Here is a 22,545-nt window from a genome sequence, read left to right as displayed (position 1 = left end):
ATGGACCCGGTGAACTGAGACCTGTTACTTTGATATCTGCATTGTCTGGCGCCTTGATGCCCTTGGGCTAAGTTGCGCGTTACAAATCCTCATTCATTCATTTCCTACAGTCGCGTATAGCTAAAACATATAGACTGCATTTCACGATCTCTTTTCTATCTTCTGTTTAGATGGCATTCTGCTCAAGGGATTCTGGGACATTTTAGGAAAGTGAAGACAACAGGATACCTGACAAGGGTCTAGACTTTTTGAATGTCTACTTGCATGAGATCTGATAGTCTCTCCGGTTATGCCAGGAGTCATACCAGGGTTTGAATTTTAGCTATGCCATGATTTTGTCAACTTTCTGCAAATATACATGACTGGGAGTAGCGGGAAGATGTAGTTTTAGGGTTGGAATGCCCTTTGAGTCTGAGCATGCCTACAAACCTACATGTTTATGGGGTTTTCGCAACTCTTCAGGAGTGTCTCAGGAATTCCTTGATTTCAAGTTATTTGGAACATTAGGAAGGGCCGGACATTTACTCCTGACATGGGCAAAAGTAAAACTTGCCCACGCTCTGCTAGTGCCAGGTTTTGAAGTGGGAAAAACTTTTAGACTTGTCCCCCACATCTGGTATAGGAATTTTCCTTCCTCCCCAGGCTCCAAGAGATCTAGTGCGACTAGGGACTGGTGTCAAGGTCTTAGCAAGTTTGCTGAGGTAGCCCCTATAAAATGTAAGTGGAACAGGGAACCGCTCCGCCCCTCACATCCTGCCAAAACCTTGTTCCCCTTTGTCTCACTGTCTGGGAGGAAGACACAAAGGCCTACTGTCAGCTATTCACATGTGACACAGGCTGAAAATGGGGAGGACAAAAAAATGTTTATAACAGAAGGGAGAGTGAGGGAATTTACATATACAAATGTGAGGTGGGAACTCCTGGTCCCCGGAACTAATAGTAATAACAAATGAAGGAGTGCCCCCTAGTTGAGAGGAAAACAGCAATTAGCTCTCTCCTATTAGGTATGGTTAGGTAAGCACAAAGTGCCCCAAACCCGTTAACTGGACAGTAGTAGTCCTTTAATAAGACCCCTCACTCACCAACCTGGTTGGTGACATGCTTCATCATTGGGGTCCCACCCCATAGGCCGAGTGCCTATAGGGTGTTCTACGACACCTGACTACAGTGGAGCGGGATATTGTTTTTTGTTATATGTGCTAAATTTTAATGAGTGAAGGTATATTAAAAAGGGCCAGTACTACTCCGTTCAAGACTTGATTCCTGAGCGTCTGAACCCTAAATAAAACAAATGTGGCACCTGTGCCCAATTAGGAAGGCGTTGGTGTCTCAAGAAGTGTGATATATTAAAATTATTTTAAAAATAGCTAAGTGTGCTATGTGACAAATTATAAAGTAAACTAGGTCTACATGTTTCAACCAATATAAAAAAATTCTTTGGTTTTCGTCAGGACCGTGTAACTTACAAGGGGAGGTACAAACACGCTAAGGCGCGCCCTGCCCACATGTAATTTGCAGACCACAAATAAGGGTCTGAATGTAAAAGTGTGTTCAATCCTGGATTCAGGAAAAACACTTAAAGCGGTTACTGTCGCTTCCTGGGCTTCGGATGAACCAAGACGGCGATTCTCCGTCACTTTTGAAAGCGGTCATCTGTCGGTGAAACCTACTTGGTTCCCGTTCACGAAGCCCCGATGAGTAGTACTGGCCCTTTTTAATATACCTTCACTCATTAATATTTAGCACATATAACAAAAACAATATCCCGCTCCACTGTAGTCAGGTGTCGTAGCACACCCTATAGGCACTCGGCCTATGGGGTGGGACCCCAATGATGAAGCATGTCACCAACCAGGTTGGTGAGTGAGGGGTCTTATTAAAGGACTACTACTGTCCAGTTAACGGGTTTGGGGCACTTTGTGCTTACCTAACCATACCTAATAGGAGAGAGCTAATTGCTGTTTTCCTCTCAACTAGGGGGCACTCCTTCGTTATTACCCTGAGGACAAAAAAATGCCAGCTTTCTAAAAGTGGCAACTTCAGGATTGGGACTTAAAAATCTGAATTTACGATTAAAAAGGATTTTAAAATTACAATTCTTTTGAGACCAAAACGTGACATTTCTACCAGTTTCCCCCCCCCAAAAACAGATATCACTTACTAAATGTAATAAGGTAATTAATGTTATCCTATGGGAGAGGTAAGACCCCTAGTAATGAAAAACGAATTTGGGATTTTTTCACTAGGAGACATGTAAAAGTACATATCCAATATTTTACATGTACTGCACCCTGACTTATGGGCTGTTTAGAGCCTACCTTAAGGGTGACTTGTGTATAAAAAGGGAGATTTAGTCTTGGAAAAAGGTTTATTTTGCCATGTTAAATGAGCAGTTTAAAAACTGTGCACAGGCTGCAATGGCAGGCCTGAGATGTCTTAAGTTGCTAATTTAATTGGGAGGCACAATAAATGCTGCAGGCCCACTAGTATTATTTAATTTATAGGCCCTGTGTACATGTTGAACAAGTTACTTACCTTCGGTAACGATATATCTGTAAGAAACAGTAGTTAGTATTAGATTCCTTACCTTCGAATATCCCCAGGCGTCAGTCTGGATCCGGAAACTTTCGTAGCAGTACCCCTGCGTGTCGGTAGGCGTCGTCTGCAGGCGTCCCCTGCGGCTCCGCGTGATGACGTCGCTGGAGTATATAGACGCTGCCTCCGCGCGCTGACGTCAGTTCTTTGTACACAGCTTTTCCGCGCCAGAACACGCAGAGCCATGTAAGAACCAACACTGGTGCCATTTGAAACTAGGGCCCCGAAAGGGATGTCCCTAACCCTATGTATCAGTTCGCAGAACGGGGAGGATGGGTGGGGCGGTAAGGAATCTAATACTAACTACTGTTTCTTACAGATATATCATTACCGAAGGTAAGTAACTTGTTCATCTGAAAGAAACAGGTTAGTATTAGATTCCTTACCTTAGAATAGATACCCCAGCAATACTAACCCCGGTGGTGGGTCTGTGAACCAATACAACCTTACACCAGAAAGTCCTGGAGGACAGAACGGCCAAAGAAGCCATCCCTCCGGACTTGACTGTCCAGGCAGTAGTGCCTCGCAAATGTGTGCAGCGAGGCCCACGTAGCCGCCTGTCAAATGTCCTGCAAGGGGACTCCCCGGCCCAGGGCAGTAGTAGCTGCCGTGGCCCGAGTGGAATGGGCCCTCAGCCCAACAGGAGGCTCCTTCTGAGCCAAAGAGTAGCACGCTTTGATGCATACAATGACCCACCGAGAGATGGTCCGTTTATGCACCGCCCGTCCCTTCTTCGCACCCACGTAGCCAACAAACAGTTGGTCATCCACCCGGAACTGGCGTGAGCGATCCATATAAAATGAGAGCGTACGTTTTGGGTCTAGACGATGGAGCCGCTCCTCATCCTTTGAAGGATGGGGAGGCGGGAAGAAGGAGGGTATGGTGATGGACTGCCCAATGTGAAAAGCAGAGACTACTTTGGGCAGGAAAGAAGGTCTAGTTCTCAGAACCACCTTGTCTGGATGAATGGACATGAAAGGAGGTTTGACAGAAAGAGCATGGAGCTCACTCACTCTCCTGGCAGAGGTGATGGCAACCAGGAAGGCCGTCTTTAAAGTCAGGAGACGGAGAGGACAGGAATGAAGTGGCTCAAAGGGAGCACACATCAAGAAGGTTAGAACCAGGTTCAAGTCCCACTGAGGCATCACAAACGGAACAGGTGGATACATGTGTGTGATGCCCTTCGAGAATCTTGTTACAATAGGGGACTTTAACAAAGAAGGTTGATCAGGCAGCCTCAGAAAGGCCGAAAGGGCAGAAAGGTAGCCCTTGATAGTGCCCAGAGCAGAGCCCTGCTGGGCAAGAGAGAGAAGAAAGAGGAGAACCTCGGAAAGAGGGGCAGAAAGAGGGTCCACAGCCTTTGCTGTGCACCATGCCACAAATCTGTTCCACCGGCAGGCGTATACCGACTTAGTGGAGGGACACCTGGCTGCCAGAATCACATCACAGACTTCAGGAGGCAAGTCAAATGGCCTCAACTGTCGCCGCTCAATCTCCACGCATGGAGGTGGAGGCTGGACAGGTTCGGGTGGAGGACCGTTCCCTGCTGCTGCGACAGAAGATCCTCCTGAAGGGGCAGGCGGATCGGGGGACCGACTGACATGCTGAGTAGCTCGGGATACCAGTACCTTCGAGCCCAGTCCAGAGCCACAAGGATGACTTGGGTCCTGTCGCGCCTGATCTTCAGAACTCTGGGCAGAAGTGGTATAGGCGGAAAGGCGTATAACAGACCGCAACTCCACTCGCGCCGAAAGGCGTTGCCGTGCGAGTGCCGTCTTGGAAACTCCAACGCGCAGAACTGATGACATTGCGCGTTCTCTTGTGGCGAATAGATCTAACCAAGGCTCTCCCCATTGCAGAAAGAGGCCTTGCACCACGCCAGAGTTCAGACGCCATGCGTGATCCATCGAGCACCGATGACTGAGTTCGTCCGCCCTGGCGTTCAGAGAACCTGCCAGGTGTTGAACCATCAGTCACGCCCTGATGTTCCAGCCATTGCCAGAGGCGCAGAGCCTCTTGGCAAAGAGTCCACGACCCCACCCCGCCCTGTTTGTTGCAGTACCACATGGCGGTGGTGTGGTCTGTGAACACCTGCACTACACTCCCGCTGACAAAGGGGGAGGAATGCCTTCAGTGCTAGACGAATCGCCCGTAGCTCCAACAGGTTTATATGGAGCCGGGACTCCGCCGGAGACCAGATGCCTCTGATCTCTGCCTCTCCCAAGTGGCCTCCCCAGCCCTGGAGGGACGCGTCCGTCACAACAACATGCTCCGGTTGGGGAAGGGAGAGGGATCTGCCCCTGACCCAATCGCGGTCCGTAAGCCACCACTGCAGTTGTCTCGCAGTGCCCTCCGAGATCAAGACATGGTCGGACAAGTTGCCCTGATGCTGGGCCCACTGAAACTTCAGGTCCCACTGCAGAGCCCGCATCCGCCATCGGGCATGATGCACCAGAAGGATGCAGGAAGCCATCAGCCCCAGCAGCCGCAGCGTCAACCTGACCGAAACCCGGGATAACGGCTGGAAGATGGGAATCAAAGCCTGTATATCCTGGACTCGCCGTTCCGGAGGATAAACCCGAAACTGCGCCGAGTCGAGAACCGCTCTGATGAAAAGGAGCTTTTGAGAGGGACACAGGTGTGATTTCGGCACATTGATGGAAAACCCCAGCTCGTGCAGGAGGTCTGCCGACATCTGAAGGTGGTGGACGACTGTCTGGGGCGAGCCCGCCTTCAACAACCAGTCGTCTAGGTAGGGGAAGACTGAAACCCCTAACTTGCGCAGATGGGCTGCGACCACTGCCATCACCTTTGTGAACACCCGTGGAGCGCTGGTAAGGCCAAAGGGGAGTACGACAAACTGAAAGTGCTCTTGGCCCACCGTGAACCGCAGGTAACGCCGGCAGGACGGGGATGTGAAAATATGCATCCTGCAAGGCCGACGCTACCATCCAGTCTTGCGGGTCCAGAGCAGCCAAGACCTGAGCCAATGTCAACATCTTGAACTTCTCCTTCCGGAGGAAGCCGTTGACGTTCCTTAGGTCCAAGATAGGACGTAGGCCCCCTTTGTCCTTCTTGGGTACCAGAAAGTAGTGGGAATAGCAACCACGCCCTACTTCTGGCCCAGGAACGCACTCGATGGCCCCCTTGGCCAAGAGGGCCGTAACTTCCTCCTTCAGAAGTGTCAAGTGGTCCCCCGACACACGGTGGTTCTGCGGTGGCATGGCTGGAGGAGTGGTCTCGAAGGGGAGGGAGTAGCCCCTTCGGACGATCTGCAGCACCCACCTGTCCGAGGTGATTATGCGCCAGTGGGAGTGGTGATGGCTAACCCTGCCACCCACCGGCGTCACGTGGGCCTGAAAGCACGGACTAGGGGGATTTTGTGGCGGATGCTGCAGGGGGGGGGGGGGGGGGGGGGGGGGGGGGGGGGGAGGAGGGTGGTGGAGGTGTGGTCTGACCTCGCCGGTTGTCCCCGACCGCCTCCACGGCCGCCACCGCGTTGATAACTTTATTGCGGCGCGTGGCTGGCAGCACGTGTGGGACCACCCCTTCCTTGGCCACGAAAGGAGCGAAACGAACCTGTTTGCTGGCGCTGGGTCGAGAGACCCAAGGACTTGCCCGTGACCCTGGAGTCCTTGAAGCGCTCCAGAGCGTGGTCCGCTTTGCCGCCAAAAAGGCGACTGCCATCAAACGGCATGTCCATCGGAGCCGCCCGGAGCCGCGCGGGGACAGCGTCGAGGCAGGAGCACCCGACCCGCAGGCCCAGGAGGAGACAGTTTCCTCATGGCCATGAGGAACTCCTTTATCTCCTCGGGCGCCGCGCCTTGCCCAGGGACCGTAGGGTATGGAGCAGGCCGCGCCGGCGGCTCACGCGGAGCCACCCGAACCCCCGGCCGCGTCGGGGGTACGATGACGACGCCCCGACTTCTTGTGTTTCCTAGGAACCAGAGGAATGGTGACTACTTCCGGAGCGTTCGTGACGGCTCCGTGACCGCTCGCTCGACCGCTCCCTTGACCTCCGGCCGGACCGGGACCTCTCCACGCAGGCCGACACCCGCGGCTCGAGTAGCTTGCGGGACCGCTCCCGCCTAGCTTTACTCGTCAAGGCCCGGCAATAGACACAGGCGTCCACGTCGTGGGCGGGGCCCAGGCACCGGAGGCAGAGTCGGTGATGGTCTGTGACCGACATCGTGCGGTCGCAGTCATCACAGTTCTTAAAACCGGGCATCCTACTGGCACCGTAAGAAGAGTCAAAAAGATCAAAAGATCAAAAACTTTGGTCAAAGACCGGAGTACTGCACTTCTTGGATCTGCGCTAACTGGCGCGGAAAAAAGAAGAACTGACGTCAGCGCGCGGAGGCGGCGTTTATATACTCCAGCGACGTCATCACGGCGCACGACGCCAACGACGGACGCGGAGCCGCAGGGGACGCCTGCAGACGACGCCTACAGACGCGCAGGGGTACTGCTACGCAAAAGTTTCCGGATCCAGACTGACCCCTGGGGATAATCTAAGGTAAGGAATCTAATACTAACCTGTTTCTTTCAGATGTAAATCTTTACTAGGGACATATAAATAAATTAAATGTGTCAGGTGTGGCCCTATTTGAACCATGTTCAGAGAGTAAACACAAGCACTTTGGCACTGGTTAACAGCCCTAAAGTCAACCAGAACAAATTTTAGCAACAACAGGAGGCGAGTAGGCAAAGTGTGGGGAAAGAGACCACCCTAGGGGCAGTCGGGTCTAACAACGATCTAAGAACAATTTCCAGGCCTACTTCTGAAAATCCGGGTGAAAGTTTTAAATCTGTATTAATACAAGGACATATTGCAGAGATACACTTATGCCTAAGGGTTGAGCCCAAAAAATAAATACATTCAACAGTTATTTCAAGTAACTAACTTGCGTGCCCTCCATGCATAGTCAAATATGTCAGTTCAGTTGTCATCAGTAATGTGATCAATCATATCACAGAGCAGGTCATGAGTGTTCTAATATACGAGGTCATAAGCAGTGCATTGCGAGGGTCCAGTTATAGCTACTTGAAATACCTAAAACTATGCCCAACCTCCAGTGGGCTTACAACCTCCCGCCTGCCCCCTTCTACATGGATGCCTGTTTCCTGTTGCCTGTTCACTGCCACTCACAGTAGGCCACACCCCTTTGTTTTCCCCCAAAAGAATTTTGATCTGGCAGGTCTCCCGCAGAAGCCAGGGGGAGGGGGCCCTTATGCTTCTGTGAGAATCTGGGGCCCTGCTGGATCCTGGTTAGAAAAGATTTGTGGAATTAATGCTCAAAGGTTTTTGTTCATCCAGTCTTGGATGATGGTAACCACCAGAAAGCACAAAGCTCCCAGACTGCCATGGTTACGGATATTTATAAGAAAGAAAACCATATGTATTTGTTTAAATATGGAAAAAAGAAGCTGGTCCCGAGTAATGCTCAACACTTGTACAGCGCTAAAAACAACAAGGCATCCAAGACCAAATAGATCCTGCTTAGTAAAATAACTGTGGGATAATAGTAGCTGCAGCTTGAGTCTGTCACAAAATAAACTCGATACATACAGATAAAATGAGTGAGTATATATATATATATATATATATATATATATATATATATATATATATATATATATATATATATATATATATATATATACACACAAACAGATTACATCTACCAAAACACTGCTGGTGAGGCTCAACTTAGAGGTACTGTGCGGACTGCAGCCGAGGGAGTTACCTGGAGGCCCTGGGAGGGGGCGCGGGGCGGGGTGCATGGGACTGATGCACAAAATATTGTTCACAGTGAAATTAGGCAAGAGTTATGGTTTCCAAACCGCAGCAACAGGTTGGAAGAAGTTGCTAACTCTCTTGGTATCTTCCCTAGTGGGTCAGTGCAACAAGTACGTATTTTTTTCATACCGATAGATGTCGATAAAATGTTTAACTTGGAATATAAGGGGCGTAAATGATTACCTTAAATCCAGGCTGGTGCACGCTTACATTACCCGTCATCATATAGATGTCTGCTTTCTCCAAGAACTTCATCTTACTTCCCACATTGGGCCGGGCCTGCGCGCTAGGTGGCATAGCGAAGCATACACCTCGCCGTATTCCAATTACGCAAGGGGGTGGCTATTCGCATACGAAGGGGGCTTCCCTGGCCGCTCAGCAAGGTCACAGCGGACAGGGGCAGGTTTGTTGCCACAGGTACACTATACTCAACAAGCAGTCTACGGCCCAAATATTGGATTCAATCAAGGAGAGATACTGAGTGGGCGGAATCAGTGCTTTCACACTGGAAGACATGGAGGATGTTTCATGACATGGTAGTCTGATTTGGCAGCCTAATTTAGAGTGCCATGTTATATGGGTCCAAGTTCGGCGCAAATTGCGAAGTGGGCCTGGTGTGTACTTCATTGTGCCTAAATGATCTGGGTGCAGGCCAAGGAGCTTTGTGCGCGCTACCTCCAGCGCTTCCCCCATTCCCGCCACTGCTGCCCCAAGCCCCGCCCCTCTTCCCGCACCTGTTCTCCCAGCTGAGCCTACCTCCCCTACATAATGCAGACTGATGGGCCTGGACAGTGCCCAGCGCCAGAAAACCGCGGCCCCCGCGAGTGCCACAATACCAGACTACGCCCACTTCCTCCACGGACTTGAAACTGGCCGATCATCAAGCTGCTTTCAGGCCTGCCCGCCACTCACCCATGAACCCTTCACCTGCCGTGACTGCAGTTTCACCAGCCGCTGAACACCCGATGCACCACCCCCCAGAGCTGAACGCAACCACCTAAGTTGCATACTACTCAACACCCACTCCGTCCACAAACACGCCGAACTCTGGGACCTACTCGACTCAGCCTCCCTGGACGTCACCTTCCCAACAAGAGACTTGGATGAACCCATCCTTGGCACCCAACATCGCCATAGCCATCCCAGATGGATACAAGATCACTAGAAGGGACCGCACCAACAAACCAGGAGGAGGAATCGCCATGTCTACAGAAGTACTCAGAGTCTCGACCTGCACGACAGACACCCCCAGCGCCGCCGAACACCTACACTTTCAGATCCACACCGACCCCAACACCACTCTGAGGCACACTCATCTACAGACCCGCCCCCCCTGAACCACGTTCATCGACGCCATCTCCAACATAGTCAGCACGCACGCCCTTGCGTCTGCAGACTACATCCTCCTCTGTGACCTGAATTTCCACCTCGAGAAAGCAGACAACAGCAACTCCTCCACTCTGCTTGAGAACCTCGGACTCAAACAGCTCGTCACGACCCCTACCCACACCACCGGTCACATCCTCGACCCCATCCTCTCAGCCAGCAACCACCTCACCTTCAGCCACACCAATGAACTCCACTGGACCGACCACCGCTGCATCCACTTCACCTTCAAGAAACCCGCCGTGCACCACCACCCGCCAAGGATCCCCTACCGCAGCTGGAACAACATCACGGGAGACCAGCTCATCACCACCCTCGCGACTCACCGACGAACACCACCGACACAGATACAGCCGCCAGCAACCTCAGGAAATGGATGGATTACTGCGTCAATACGCTCGCCCCGATCAAAAACCCACAAACGGGCGTACCGACAAAAAGGCCAGCTGGTTCACCACCGACCTCCAGGAAACTAAGCGGACTTGCCGAAGACTTGAGAAAAGATGGCACCACGAAAAGACACCGGAAAACCACACGGCCCTTAACGCCATCCGCAAACACCAACAACTCATCGGAGCCACCAAAAAGACTGCCTTCAAGGAATGCAACGCAACGCACAGAACAGCAAAGAGCTCTTCAACATCGTGAAGGAGTGCTTCAACCCCAGCTCCAAATCCAAAGACATCCCGCCGTCGCAAGACCTCTGCAACTCCCTAGCCACCTTCTTTCACCTCAAGATCGCAGACATCCAGAACAGCTTTAACACCCAGACCTTCCCAACACCCACCAACACTGCAGTACCAACGACCCCCAGCCTAACCAACCACCTGCTCTCCTGAATCCACGTAAACGACAAGGGTACCATCAAGACCATGTACACCATCCACTTCGGCTAACCAACCGACCCCTGCCCTTACCACATCTTCAACAAAGCAAGCCGCATCATCGCTCCCCAACTTCGGGACATCATCAACAGCTCCGAGACCGCCACATTCCCAGAAAGCTGGAAGCACGCACAGATCAACACGCTACTCAAGAAACCCAGAGCGGACCCAAAGGACCTCAAGAACTTCCAGCCCTTCTCCCTCATCCCGATCCCTTCGAAAATCATTGAAAAGACAGTCAACAAGCAACTGACCCACTCCCGAGGAGAACATTCTGGACCAGGCCCAATCCGGCTTCCGCAGGAACCACAGCACCAAACCCGCCCTCATCACTGCCACAGACACCAGGACCATACTATACAATGGCAAAACCGCGGCCCTCATTCACCTGGACCTCTCAGCCGCCTTCGACAGTCTGCCACCACACCCTACACGACGCCGGACTACGTGACAAAGCCCTGTACTCGATCACCTCCTTCCTCACCAACAGAACCCAGAGGGTACTCCTCCCGCTCTGAAGCCACCAAGATCATCTGCGGCGTACCCCAAGGATCATCCCTCAGCCCCATCCTCTTAAACGTCTACATGGCTCCACTCGCCAACATCGTCCGCTCGCACAACCTCAACAAAGTCTCCTACACAGACGGCACTAAACTGATCCTCTCTCACTGATCTTTGGCAGTTGGTTAACAGCTAGGTCACAGGGTGCAGAACTGGGGTGGCGATTTCAATATCTCACTTGATGACAGCTAGGACAGGTCAAGTTCTGCGCGATGCACACCCTAGGGCTATGGAAACTCAACACACATGTCTGATCAGGGCCTCCAGGATATTTGAAGGTGGTCCTGCCAGGGGCAACGCGAGGGCACTTGTTTCACAGCTCCACATTGTTCGTGGTCCCGAATAGACTACTGGCTAATTTTGCAGGTCATTAAACTCTGGGACGCCAAAGCAATTCACTTTCACACACGCTCTCCGACCACGCACCGGTCCCGTTAGAATTCACGATCTCCAAACTAGCCCTGAATAACTTTACCTGGTGCCTCCATAGTGGAACACTTCTGTACAGTGAATTCAATGAAGAAATTAGAGCTGAAATATCCATTTCACAACAAATACCACTACTGATTCTTCACCCTCCGTCATCTGGGAAGCATTCAAAGCTGTGAGAAGGGAGGTATGCATCGCCAAGCAGATCAGCATTCTGAAATCAATCTGCTCCCAATTGTCCACACTCTCACAGCAACTGAAAACCCTGGAGGTAGACTACAACAGCTCACACTAACTCGCCACCCTGCTGAGATTAGGGAGAAAATCTCTGAATGTAACACAGAGGCCGAGCGTGAAGTAGAACACCTATCAGGGACGCACAAGCACAGCGCTACAGGTAGGGAGAAAGGCCTGGGAAGACTCTTGCAGGCATCCTAAAGGGCACACATTCCCTCACCTACATATCTGAATTAGAAGACGCGGCACGCTGTGCACAGGATTAACCACATGCCATACTAGATACAATGAAGAAATGCCATGCCACCCTATATACTTCACTGCCAAGTGGAGCTACTGACCTCTATTTAGATTCGATGCAGTTGGACTGGCTGGAGTATTGGCACAGAATTTCCTGATATGCCCCTTTTAACCAAGGAAATGATACAAACCATTAACTCACTTACCTGTGAAAAGGCGCCAGGGCTGGATGGCTTAAACGCCACTTTTTATAAAGAATTCGCAGAATTCTTGGCCCCAACCTCCTGGCAAATGAGGACTCTTCTGAATGGCGTCCCTCCGTTGTGTGAAGCGGTCATCACATCTCTGCTCAAATATGATAAACCGCCGCACAGGTGCAACTCCTCCAGACCACTGCCCCTCATCAACAGAGAATAAAATTCTTGCAACCACCTCCTGCCACTTCTGCCCAAAATGATCAGGCCGGGTTTATCCTGAGGCGATCTACTTCCCGTAATCTGAGAACACGGTTCACAGTGATGCACAATCTTCACCCCGAGGTACAAGCAATTGACGCTCTGTTAGATGCCATCAAGGCATTTGATTCCTTGGCAAGGGATTACTGGTTTATACTTTCACAGTGCTTAGGTCTCAGTTTTACCTCCCTCAGATACATACGACTTCTATACAACCTCCCCACGGCCTGAATATGCCAAAACTGGCTCTTATCCGAGCCAATCCCCATAACATGCGGCACCAGGTAGGGCTGCCCTCTCTCACCCCTCCTGTTCACCATTGCCATGGAGTCCTTGGCCGCTAGGCTCAGGCAGCACCATGTGCAACGTGGCATTGGCTTCCCCTCAAGGGGCCTGATTATATCGATGTACGGCGATGACATAACCCTCTATATATGCTACCTGTGTGAAAACCTTGCCCCCACACCTTTATTCAGGAAATGATTGGGTTGGGTGATTATCCGGCATCAACATTAATTGGAATAAATTCATGACAATCCCTCTTACGGATAACACCTCCCCCTTCCACACAGATGATCCTTTAGCCTGATCCACAGGCCCATTGCGCTACGTGGGCATCTGGGTGAGTCGCGACATCCGGGTCCTATGGGCTGCCAACTATGGTCGCTCTATAGACTGGCTCGAGAACAGGATACCAATCTGGTCTAAACTTCCTCTGTCTCTCACTTAGTGCATTGCTATCACCAAGATGGTCAACTTACCAAAGTTTCTCTCTTTCAGAAAATCCCACTGCCACTTACTCGTGCAGTCTTTCAACAACTCCGGTCTAACCTAATCGCTTTGGTTTGGGCTGGCAAGCAACCCCAAATCTGCTGGGAGGTCCTGACCCTGCCCTTGGTGCGGAATGGACTTGGTGCACCTGATCTGGAGCTATATGCCAAATGCGCTCAAGCCCAATTTTTCCATTTCTGGATATACCTCACTCTATTTCAACAACACTTGGTGATTGAGAAGGAACGTGCAGCCCCACTACTTCTAAACACAGGCCTCTATGCTCCCTATAAAGATCTGTGAGGTGAAATCAACACCGTATAAGGTGTTAGATGGGCCTGGGAAGGGGGTCAAGAAAAAAGTAGGCCTCACACGTATACACCCCATATATCCCGCTCCCCAACAGCCCAATGATGCCGCCTCTCCAAGAAACATACTCTCACAGGAGTGCACAACGACTGCACCGTAGTAAATTCTCAGACATCTATACAGAGTAGGAGGGGGTTATTTAGATAATCCCCCTCATTGACCCACGCCCGGGGAATGCATCAGACAATTATTGTATTACCAAATAGGAGAAAAAGCGTCAAGAGAACAACCCCGCATCTCCAGCTCCGCCCCCAACCCTGCCCTTGCTTGAACAAATACTCAACACCCCCCCTGCTAATCACACTATTCTACATGGGTGGCCAACATATACCCAAGATAGAACTTCGAGTTAAGACGCAATGGGAGTTAGACCTGGGCCCGGACTTGAGAGACACACTGGGAATTCTGTTGCTGTCAATTGGAAAGCTTCTCTCCCAACTACAGACATAGGTTAATACACTTTAGCTTTCTGCACCGCCTCTATCGTACCCCCAAGTAACTTCATAGAATAGGGCTGTTAGACACAGGGAGTTGCCCAAGTTGTAGAGCCCCAGGAGCAGATTTCCTTCAAATGGCATGGGGAGGTCTGGGATTGCTGAGATATTGGTCTGCAGTGTCCTGGGCCATTCAAACCAAGGCAGATTTCCACGTTACGGATACCCCAAAGGAGGGTCTCCTTGTAATGTGAAAGAGGTGCCTCCCACAAGACGTAAACTGGTGGCCCTACTCTTGATCCTAGCAAAAAGAAAAGTGGCTATGGTGTGGGGGTGGTCACCGCGCCCCTAGGGAGCAGTACTGGCTCCTTGATGCAGCGTACTGCAGCAATCAATCTCACTAGTGGGACATGATGCCATCCAAATCTTGCCCCAAGAATATTGGGGAACCCTTTCTTGGTAACCTAAAGGCTAAGGAAGGCCCCAGCGAATTGCCCCACATGCCAACTTCTCCATTCAGGTGGAGAAGATACTCTAGATTACACCCCTTTTATGTCGATTACCCGATTGTGCCCGGTCCGGTCAGGGACAGCAGACAAGTTCACTTATCTGTGTCAAGAAAACTTGATGCCAATATCACTTATTTGCCCTATAGGGAACTACCACAGGAACTGGACCGGTCTCATCTCGCTGGTGACCCCACAGGCAAATATAGTATGACCACCTTACAGACACCTTCCAAAGTATCTCAGTCATTGAGTGATGCCACTTGTGTTGTCACTGGTCGTTTTTCTGTTACTTTCATCTGATTGTTAACTATGTTGCATTGAAGCCATGTATGAAGACCTAACCATTCACATATTCCTACGCTTGGCCCTTTTTAGGCCTCGCACCTGCGACGCATCGCGAAGCGATGTCGCAGCAAGACCTATAGTCGTGGAGTTTGATTTCAAGGAGACAGGAGATGGGCATGCGCAGCATGCCGTAATCGGATCAGGTCGCGCGCGTTCAACATCTCCCGTCTCCCTTGAAAGGCTCCAACACACAACCACCCCCCCTGCTTTCGCTACACACACACACACACACACACACACACACACACACTGAGACACAGCCCCACTCACCGCATCGGCACCCCTCGGGACTTCTGCAGCCTCTGCGGGGCTCGCCCTCGGGCATGGGAGCTCCGCTTCACCCCTGCTTCTCTGGGCTAGCCACGGCGCGGGCTTCTCGCAGAAGACGGAGTCCCGCCCCACGACAGGTTTCGTTAGTGCACGCTCACGTCTAGCAAATACGTTTTTTTTTACTGGGAGTATCTACATTTAAGTAGATACTTGTTTTTCCAGCGTGCAGTCTCTTGTTGCAGCTGTCACGAACATTGCCCTCCCTCTATCGCCCTCGCTCTATCCATCCATCCATTTATCGCCCTCACTCTATCGCATACCCACAGCATCACTCAGCGCCACCACAGCATCAATCTGTGCAACCATTCAACAACTGGTTCAAATATGTTCTCTCAATGTTTCAAGCTTTATTACAAACGTCACAAAAATATGTTAATATTTCACTACTGTTCTTGGATTTGTCACAATAAAATACGCTGAAAATAATCTTCACAAAAGTTATTTACAAAAGTTTAAGCTATTGCCCCTATAAATTACAATAACTTTTAAGTAACAATTTAAAAAAATTAAAAGCCATTGTTATTTGTAATATCAATACATCTAAGTCACGTAAATACAACACATATTGCATTACAAATGCTATAGGTGTCACATTTGCGAAAGTTACAACTATTGGCATTGTAAATGACAAAGCTATTAATTTCGCTATTTTCAAAACCAACACATAAAACATTTGTCATTTACAATACCAATAGCTCAAACTTTCCTAATGCGAGACCTATTGCATTGCAAATGCTGGTTTGTATATGATAAATGCCAATAAATAAATAAAATAAAAACTGAAAAGCTGGAGCGAAGCAATAAAACATTTTGACTGCCATATGAACAGATTAACTTAAGAATATGCCTGCTGCAAATTAGATTACTAAATCCTACAATAAGACAACCATCTGCAAAGACAAATACTATTCATTTTAAACTTGTTACGCATAATCATTCAAAAATCCACAAACTACTGGGTTTACCAGATTCCATATTTTATTTAGAGCATTTGTCAATAACTTCATAGAGACCATTTGATGGCACAATATGCATCCAATCTCCAAATTATAAATACTCACCTAGATTTGTATCTGCCCGCACCAACAACTGGGTCTTCTTATTTCCTACTGGCTTCAAGTGCAGGGTGCCTACTCCCTTCTCTTTGAATTCGTTCTCTTTTTTATAAAACAATTTGCACCTGAAAAAACCCACAAATTTAAGTTCCCGACACGTTTTCGTTTAATGAAATCAAAAGCAATTTCAGTGAGCTGTTTACAGTACAATATGAGGTAAACAACAAGCAAATGAGGAGCTGTTGTGGTAATTTTAGATTAAAACATAAAAATCACAGGACTCAGGACGAAAATCTACATTTGATTTGGAATGGAAACAAGCAGGGTCAGGTAAAGGCTGTAAAGTACATTGACATTTGAGGGGTTCGGCTAAACTAAAAAAAAAAAAACAAGATGAAGCCAAACCCAGAATTTAAGTTTGCACCATTGAAGCAATAAATTTAATCTAAAAAAAATAAGAAAGTATGTTGCATCCACAAACTGCAACTTACATGGAAAAGAATATTTAAAAATAATAATAAAACAGGTGAAAGGTAGGTTATTCATTCTCCAGCTGAGGGATCCTTACATAATTAGGTCTTTATTCACACAGTGATTTTTAAAAAACGTACAGAATAGGTTTTGGCTATATATGCCTTTTCAGGGCAGATCGAGTTACAGCCAAAGCCATATGGGACCACCCGGAAAAGAACAGAGGGGGAGAAAAGTTTCCAAAACAAGTCTCCTTGTAGGATATTTGTAAATTGAGGCATCTGCAGGAACGATCATTCACTAGAAGCTCTCTGTAGGCAGACCCAGAAAGGAGAGTGTCTATACATCATTTCTTGTGGATCTGCTGAATAGGCAAACCAATTTCACATTGATAAAATGGAAGATATATTCATTGAGGAGTGTGAAATAGTCCCAGGATAAAACCAAAACGAGGTTGACTAAGCCCCAGGAACAAAAAACAAATGACAAACAAGCATTTGCAAAGCAATGTCTCGCCTTTGGGACCTTCTATGTATTTAGCTATGCAGCACATTAGCCTGGGTGCTGAAACATCTAATGTTCTTCAACATGTAGGGAAAGTAAGCACCAAGCTGCGCAACACACCAGGTATGGGAACACATGGAGAGAAATGTTGCCTTTCAGCAGGTAATGGTATAGTACAAAGCTAGGTTTTTAATTTTTAAAAAAAATCTGCGTCTTCGGTGATCATATCACTGAAAATACATTCTTTGAAAAAATATTGTAGTCTACGGGTGCTTGTGGAAGACAATTTCTATGGACTGGAATCTAGAGGATGCTAAACTGATTCTAGTATATTGATGACCTCTGATGGTCGTTTTCTATCAAGAAAGTTAAGAGGCAGTTGACAGAAAAAAAAGTTTCAGCTGAAAGTAATTCTGGTATTTTACTGACCTCTGCTGGTCGTTTTCTATTAAGACCGTTAAGAGGCAGATGAACAAAAAAAAAACACCACTAAGCGTAAGCAGACAAGTCCTAGGGCTGATCTCCAGAGCCCACAAAGTTCATACACATAAAAGTATACCCTAAAGCAGTGTTTCCCAAACTGGGGTCTGGGACACATTCCCAGGGGGTCTGCAGGCAACAGTTTTAAAAGCACTGCAAAGTTCCTTGTAGAATTAGAAGTTTTTGAGCAACAATAAAAGTGTCAAGATAACACCAGTGATTAATGTACCTGCTGGAGAGAGAGATGAGGTTTGTCCAGTGGTAAGTATGACTTATCTAATGTAGCACAGAGGTTTAATATGCCTGCTGCAAAAAACGTGTACCATTCATTTTAAAAAACAGTATTTTATGTGCATAGGTCAGCGGTTTACTGCTTTTGTCAGAGATTCTTTTGTTATTCATAAGAGACAATCAATCTAGCACAGCGACCTATGAACTGTCAAAGAGCTGCTTACACACTGCATGGTACAAGTTAGTAACTTATGTTTTTCCCAGCCTTTCATTATCCTGATGCAGGTAAAGGAGTTTATTTGGGTGGAAATACATTTTTATTGTTAGTCAACGCTAACCATTTTGTTATGTTCTGAATCCTGAATTAGTGCTTTTCCAGACCAGGCACTCTTTAAAAATGCCTACCAGTATGAGTGACATGTGAACCCTACACCTTGTAATCCCCTTTACCTTATGTAACATTTTCTCTACACTGATTTACAAGTATGATTCATTGTCTCTATGTGTCTGATGTAAAGTGCTCTGACCCTACACTGGTATGAGAGATGCTATAAAACAAATTGAATTCATGTGTCAGAGGGGCTATGGAGAAATGAGAGGTGCTGTTGAATATGGCCTGCCCCGAGTATATACACGAGGTCTCGAATGCTCGACCCCAAAGAAAAAACATAACAAGGCAGAGGCCAGTGCAGATAACTCCAAGAATAAGCATATTGTTGGTGCTTAGTGCAGATCTGAGAAAGCAGAGTTTCAAATTCTCAGTGCCTTGTAGGTTTAGAGTACCATGTCACTTTAGAGAAATTTCTAGCCAGTTTCTCCTTGCTAAGAGGAGTCTCGAATCCCCCACAGGAGACTGAGTCTGGCAAATACATGGTAGTTTGTGGTGTTGAAGTAGAGTGAAGTATAGGTTAGGAGTATCAGAATTAGAATGTTTCAGGCCTCAAAAAGTAACGGAGGGAAGATAGGAGAGTTATCAGATTGAAGAACGTTGCACCCATGGTGTTTTACAAGCAGCCACAATGTGGCTTTGTGGCATGTCTTTTTGTGAGAGCAAATATTAACAATAAAATTAATCTATCACAGTGGGTAATTCTAGATGCATCCAATAGAAAGCAGGACCTACCAAACCCAGGGGTTTGCTGAATCTTTCGATCCTATATATGTGTATGCATATTGTTAACGTAGCTGCTAAAATGCTAAATGAAACAGTGACAATCTCATTCATCTTTGTAAAATATCCTTACTGATTATCAGTTTAGACATGGGTCCTTGTGCAATACCTACTTCTTTGAGTAGAAGGCATCTTCTTCCTTCACTTCATTCACTACTGCTTTGGGTGGCTCCTCACTTTCTTCATTGCCTTCTTTATCTGTCATAAAAAAAAGTGTTTTTAGCACTGTGAAAGCACCATGTGTTCTGAAACCGATCGCAGGGATGAACAAGAAATTAAGTATACTTTTTTCATAGCAGAGTGGATCATTCATTACGAAACGTGGTGGTGCAGAAAGGATTGCGTCATCGCATGGTTGTGGTGTTCTGTAGTGAACAACCTAATTAGGTTGTCAGGATCAACAGAGGTCATCTGAGGTGTCATTGTGGGAAGCACAAGCCCTTACACACCAAAAGGTGTCATGCATCATCATTGGGATGGGGCTGTAATGCCCAAAGGGCCCCACGAAGTGGCTCTTTGCTGGTGATGATTTCTATTGCCTCAGTCTGGTGTCAGAGGCCGATGTCCTTCAAATTTGGTGGTGGTGGGGGGCGGAGGAGGAGACAGGGAGGAAGAGGAAGGATATCATGTGAAGGGCAGATCGCGAAGTGGAAGGTTAAAACTAAAGGTTTCCCAAACCACTATTCCTAAACTCAGTATCCTGGGCTCATTTGAAAAATGTATAGGCTTCATTCATAACCATTCTTCATTCATTAAATTTTACTATATGAATTGATGCATGGTCGGTACACCATGAAACTTAATACGCTGCAGCTCGGCTGTTAGCTTTGGGTACAGAGTATCCTTGAAAAACCAACAGACGCTAAATATCTTCAAGACCAGGACACTAATTGACATAACCGTATATTACTTACGTAAATCTGTAATTAGGGCAAACAAAAATAACAGATAAAAACCTTGTCACCCATTTATATTTTCCTCATTTTCATTTACTTTTTGATTTCAACAAATAGTTTCTTTAGGAAAAAACTATCGAACTAAACAGCTGACCCCCTCTTAAATTCAGAATGTTGTCAACTTTTCAGAAAATGCATCTCTTCAGGTTCACCCATGGGTTTCACACTTGTTTCCACCAAAACTGCAAGTTGGAACATCCCACAAAAATAGGAAAACTAGATAACCACTTAGCAAATTGAGGTTGTTGAATCAGGGGTTAAATGTTGCACACAACGACATGTTTTCATATTGCAACCACTGTTTTTAAGGCACTCCCAGTAATGCAAACGGAGTTCTCAGCAGAACAGTAAAGGCTTTGCATGAATGAATCATATACAAGTTTGAACAGCTTATACATATGGATACAAATCCTGCCTTAGTTAGACAATCCTCTTGGACAGATGATTCATCCTGTTGGCTGCTTATCCAGTGGATAAAAAAAATAATCCACAATCTTACGTATAAATTTAGCTGCAGACGTTATTGATTTAAGCAGACCAAAACCCTCAATTTCACTTAGGTTACTTATTCCTAGGACAATACATTCTCATTTTGTAACCACCATGTTAGCAGAAGTTACATCTCCTTTGTAGTATTCATCTTGAACCAGTTTGGGTATACTCCTCATCATCCAATGTCACTCAGATGGCATTTCTTTGAGAGACACTTTTTCAAGGTCTCTTAAGTATACAGAACGATATAGCCATTTTAAAATACTTTCGCAGTTTTATTTTTGGAAAATGCTTAAGGCATGTGAGAAATGACCCTACTTTAGTTATTCATTAGAAAGAGTGAATAGTATGTGACGACTCCACCAATAGTTCTAGCCTTGTTCACTATCCTAATTGTGAGATAGTCAACTCTTGAGTAAGGTTGCTGAAAAGGAATTAAACAATATTAATGAACAACCGTGTGCCCAACATAATAGGCATACAAGGGGCGGTATAAGGAGAGGCACAGATGTTTCTGTATCACACAAGCAAATCCCTGCAGCTACCTCCTTAAGCCACTTCATATTTAATTATTCTTAATGATGTCCCATCTCGCCAGCCCAATTAGCCCGAAAATGTGTCTATTTTAAGAACTTCGGCGCCGATTGAGTCCGCCCACCATAGTAGCGGGATAGGGACCGCCCATCTCACACCCCTATTTATGATGCGATCGCCTAAGTGGCGGTCGCATCTAGCAATTTAACATTGCGGTGGGCGATGCTGGCTGCAGCACCCGCCGCAATATTAAATGGCCAGTTGTGCATTCACCTGCACAACGTGGCAGACACTGCACGGTGCCTGCCACCTTGTGCATGTAAATCTTGGGGGGTACCATGCACAACTGCCCTCCCCGTCCATGAGGGGGCGCGTAACGGGCCCCCCAAAGCCAGCTGACGCCAGCTTTTCCATGGCGGTTCAACCGCCATGGAAAGGCTGGCAGACGCCAGCATTGTGATTGGGCGGGTGGAGCCTGCTAGGCACCGCCACCATATCCCGGTCAGCTTCGCCCCGCCAGGCAATCGCAACGATTGCCTGTGGCGGAAGCGTGGCGGGTGTCTTTGCGCCGCACACGCTTGTGGCACGATTCCCCCCGCCATCCTAATGTGTTGGGGGAGGAATGGGAGCCAGATGGTGGAGGGACTGCCACCGCCGGCCCGGTGGTGTCTCCGAAATCATAATGAGTCCCTAAGATCGTTCGCTGGCTTGCTATGAGGGTGGGGAACACACAACACCTGTTTAATGAAATGCTAATGGTAAGAAAAGTTCCATGGGCAGGAAGTCACAAAAATCCTGCAATAGCGACTGTGCAGTGGTCAATTTTGGTAATCATAACTATGCAGGCCACATTCTAAGTAGCTTAAGCCTCTCGGCCCAACATTTCAGTAGGATTAAGGCTGTCCCAATAATCTTTTTTTGTTTATATACACCTGAGGATGTTTGAAAATTAACTGAGGCGCACTTGAAAAGGTAGTCACTAAGGGGGTAACAAGACTCAATAGAATGTGATTACCCATAATCGTTTTGACCTTCTTGGTCCACTTAAAGAAAATAGATTGATGCATACCAAGGCATACTTTGAAATATATTCTGTCCCACCTCCAGAAAGCGCAGCGGTTGATATTAGTGTCCCAAATGTAGTCAGTACATCAGATGAAATCCCTTCTACTAATAGTTAAGTCCGATGGGAAAGACCAGCTAAGGGAAATGTAAGGTTGGCATCATGTACTGTTGCTGGGGTTCAAAATAAGCTTACTACTTGCAACTAGGTAATCAGTATCTCAGGGTTTAAGGTTGTTTGTAT

General features: G+C 47.7%; 1 protein-coding gene across 1 annotated transcript in view; it reads right to left on the bottom strand.

The window, feature by feature from the left end:
• Positions 1-22,545, bottom strand: part of NUP50 (nucleoporin 50) — a 96,694-nt gene that overhangs the window by 13,889 nt on the left and 60,260 nt on the right. The window contains exons 6-7 of the mRNA XM_086952742.1: positions 19,371-19,455; positions 16,407-16,525 (exon numbers count right to left, since the gene is read on the bottom strand). Of these exons, the coding sequence (XP_086808868.1) occupies positions 16,407-16,525; positions 19,371-19,455 (204 nt within the window). The remainder of the gene's footprint in view (positions 1-16,406; positions 16,526-19,370; positions 19,456-22,545) is intronic.

The sequence above is a fragment of the Lissotriton vulgaris genome, chromosome 1_2, assembly GCF_964263255.1.
Source record: "Lissotriton vulgaris chromosome 1_2, aLisVul1.2, whole genome shotgun sequence".
NCBI lineage: Eukaryota > Metazoa > Chordata > Amphibia > Caudata > Salamandridae > Lissotriton > Lissotriton vulgaris.
This window is presented reverse-complemented; position numbering and strand designations above follow the sequence as displayed.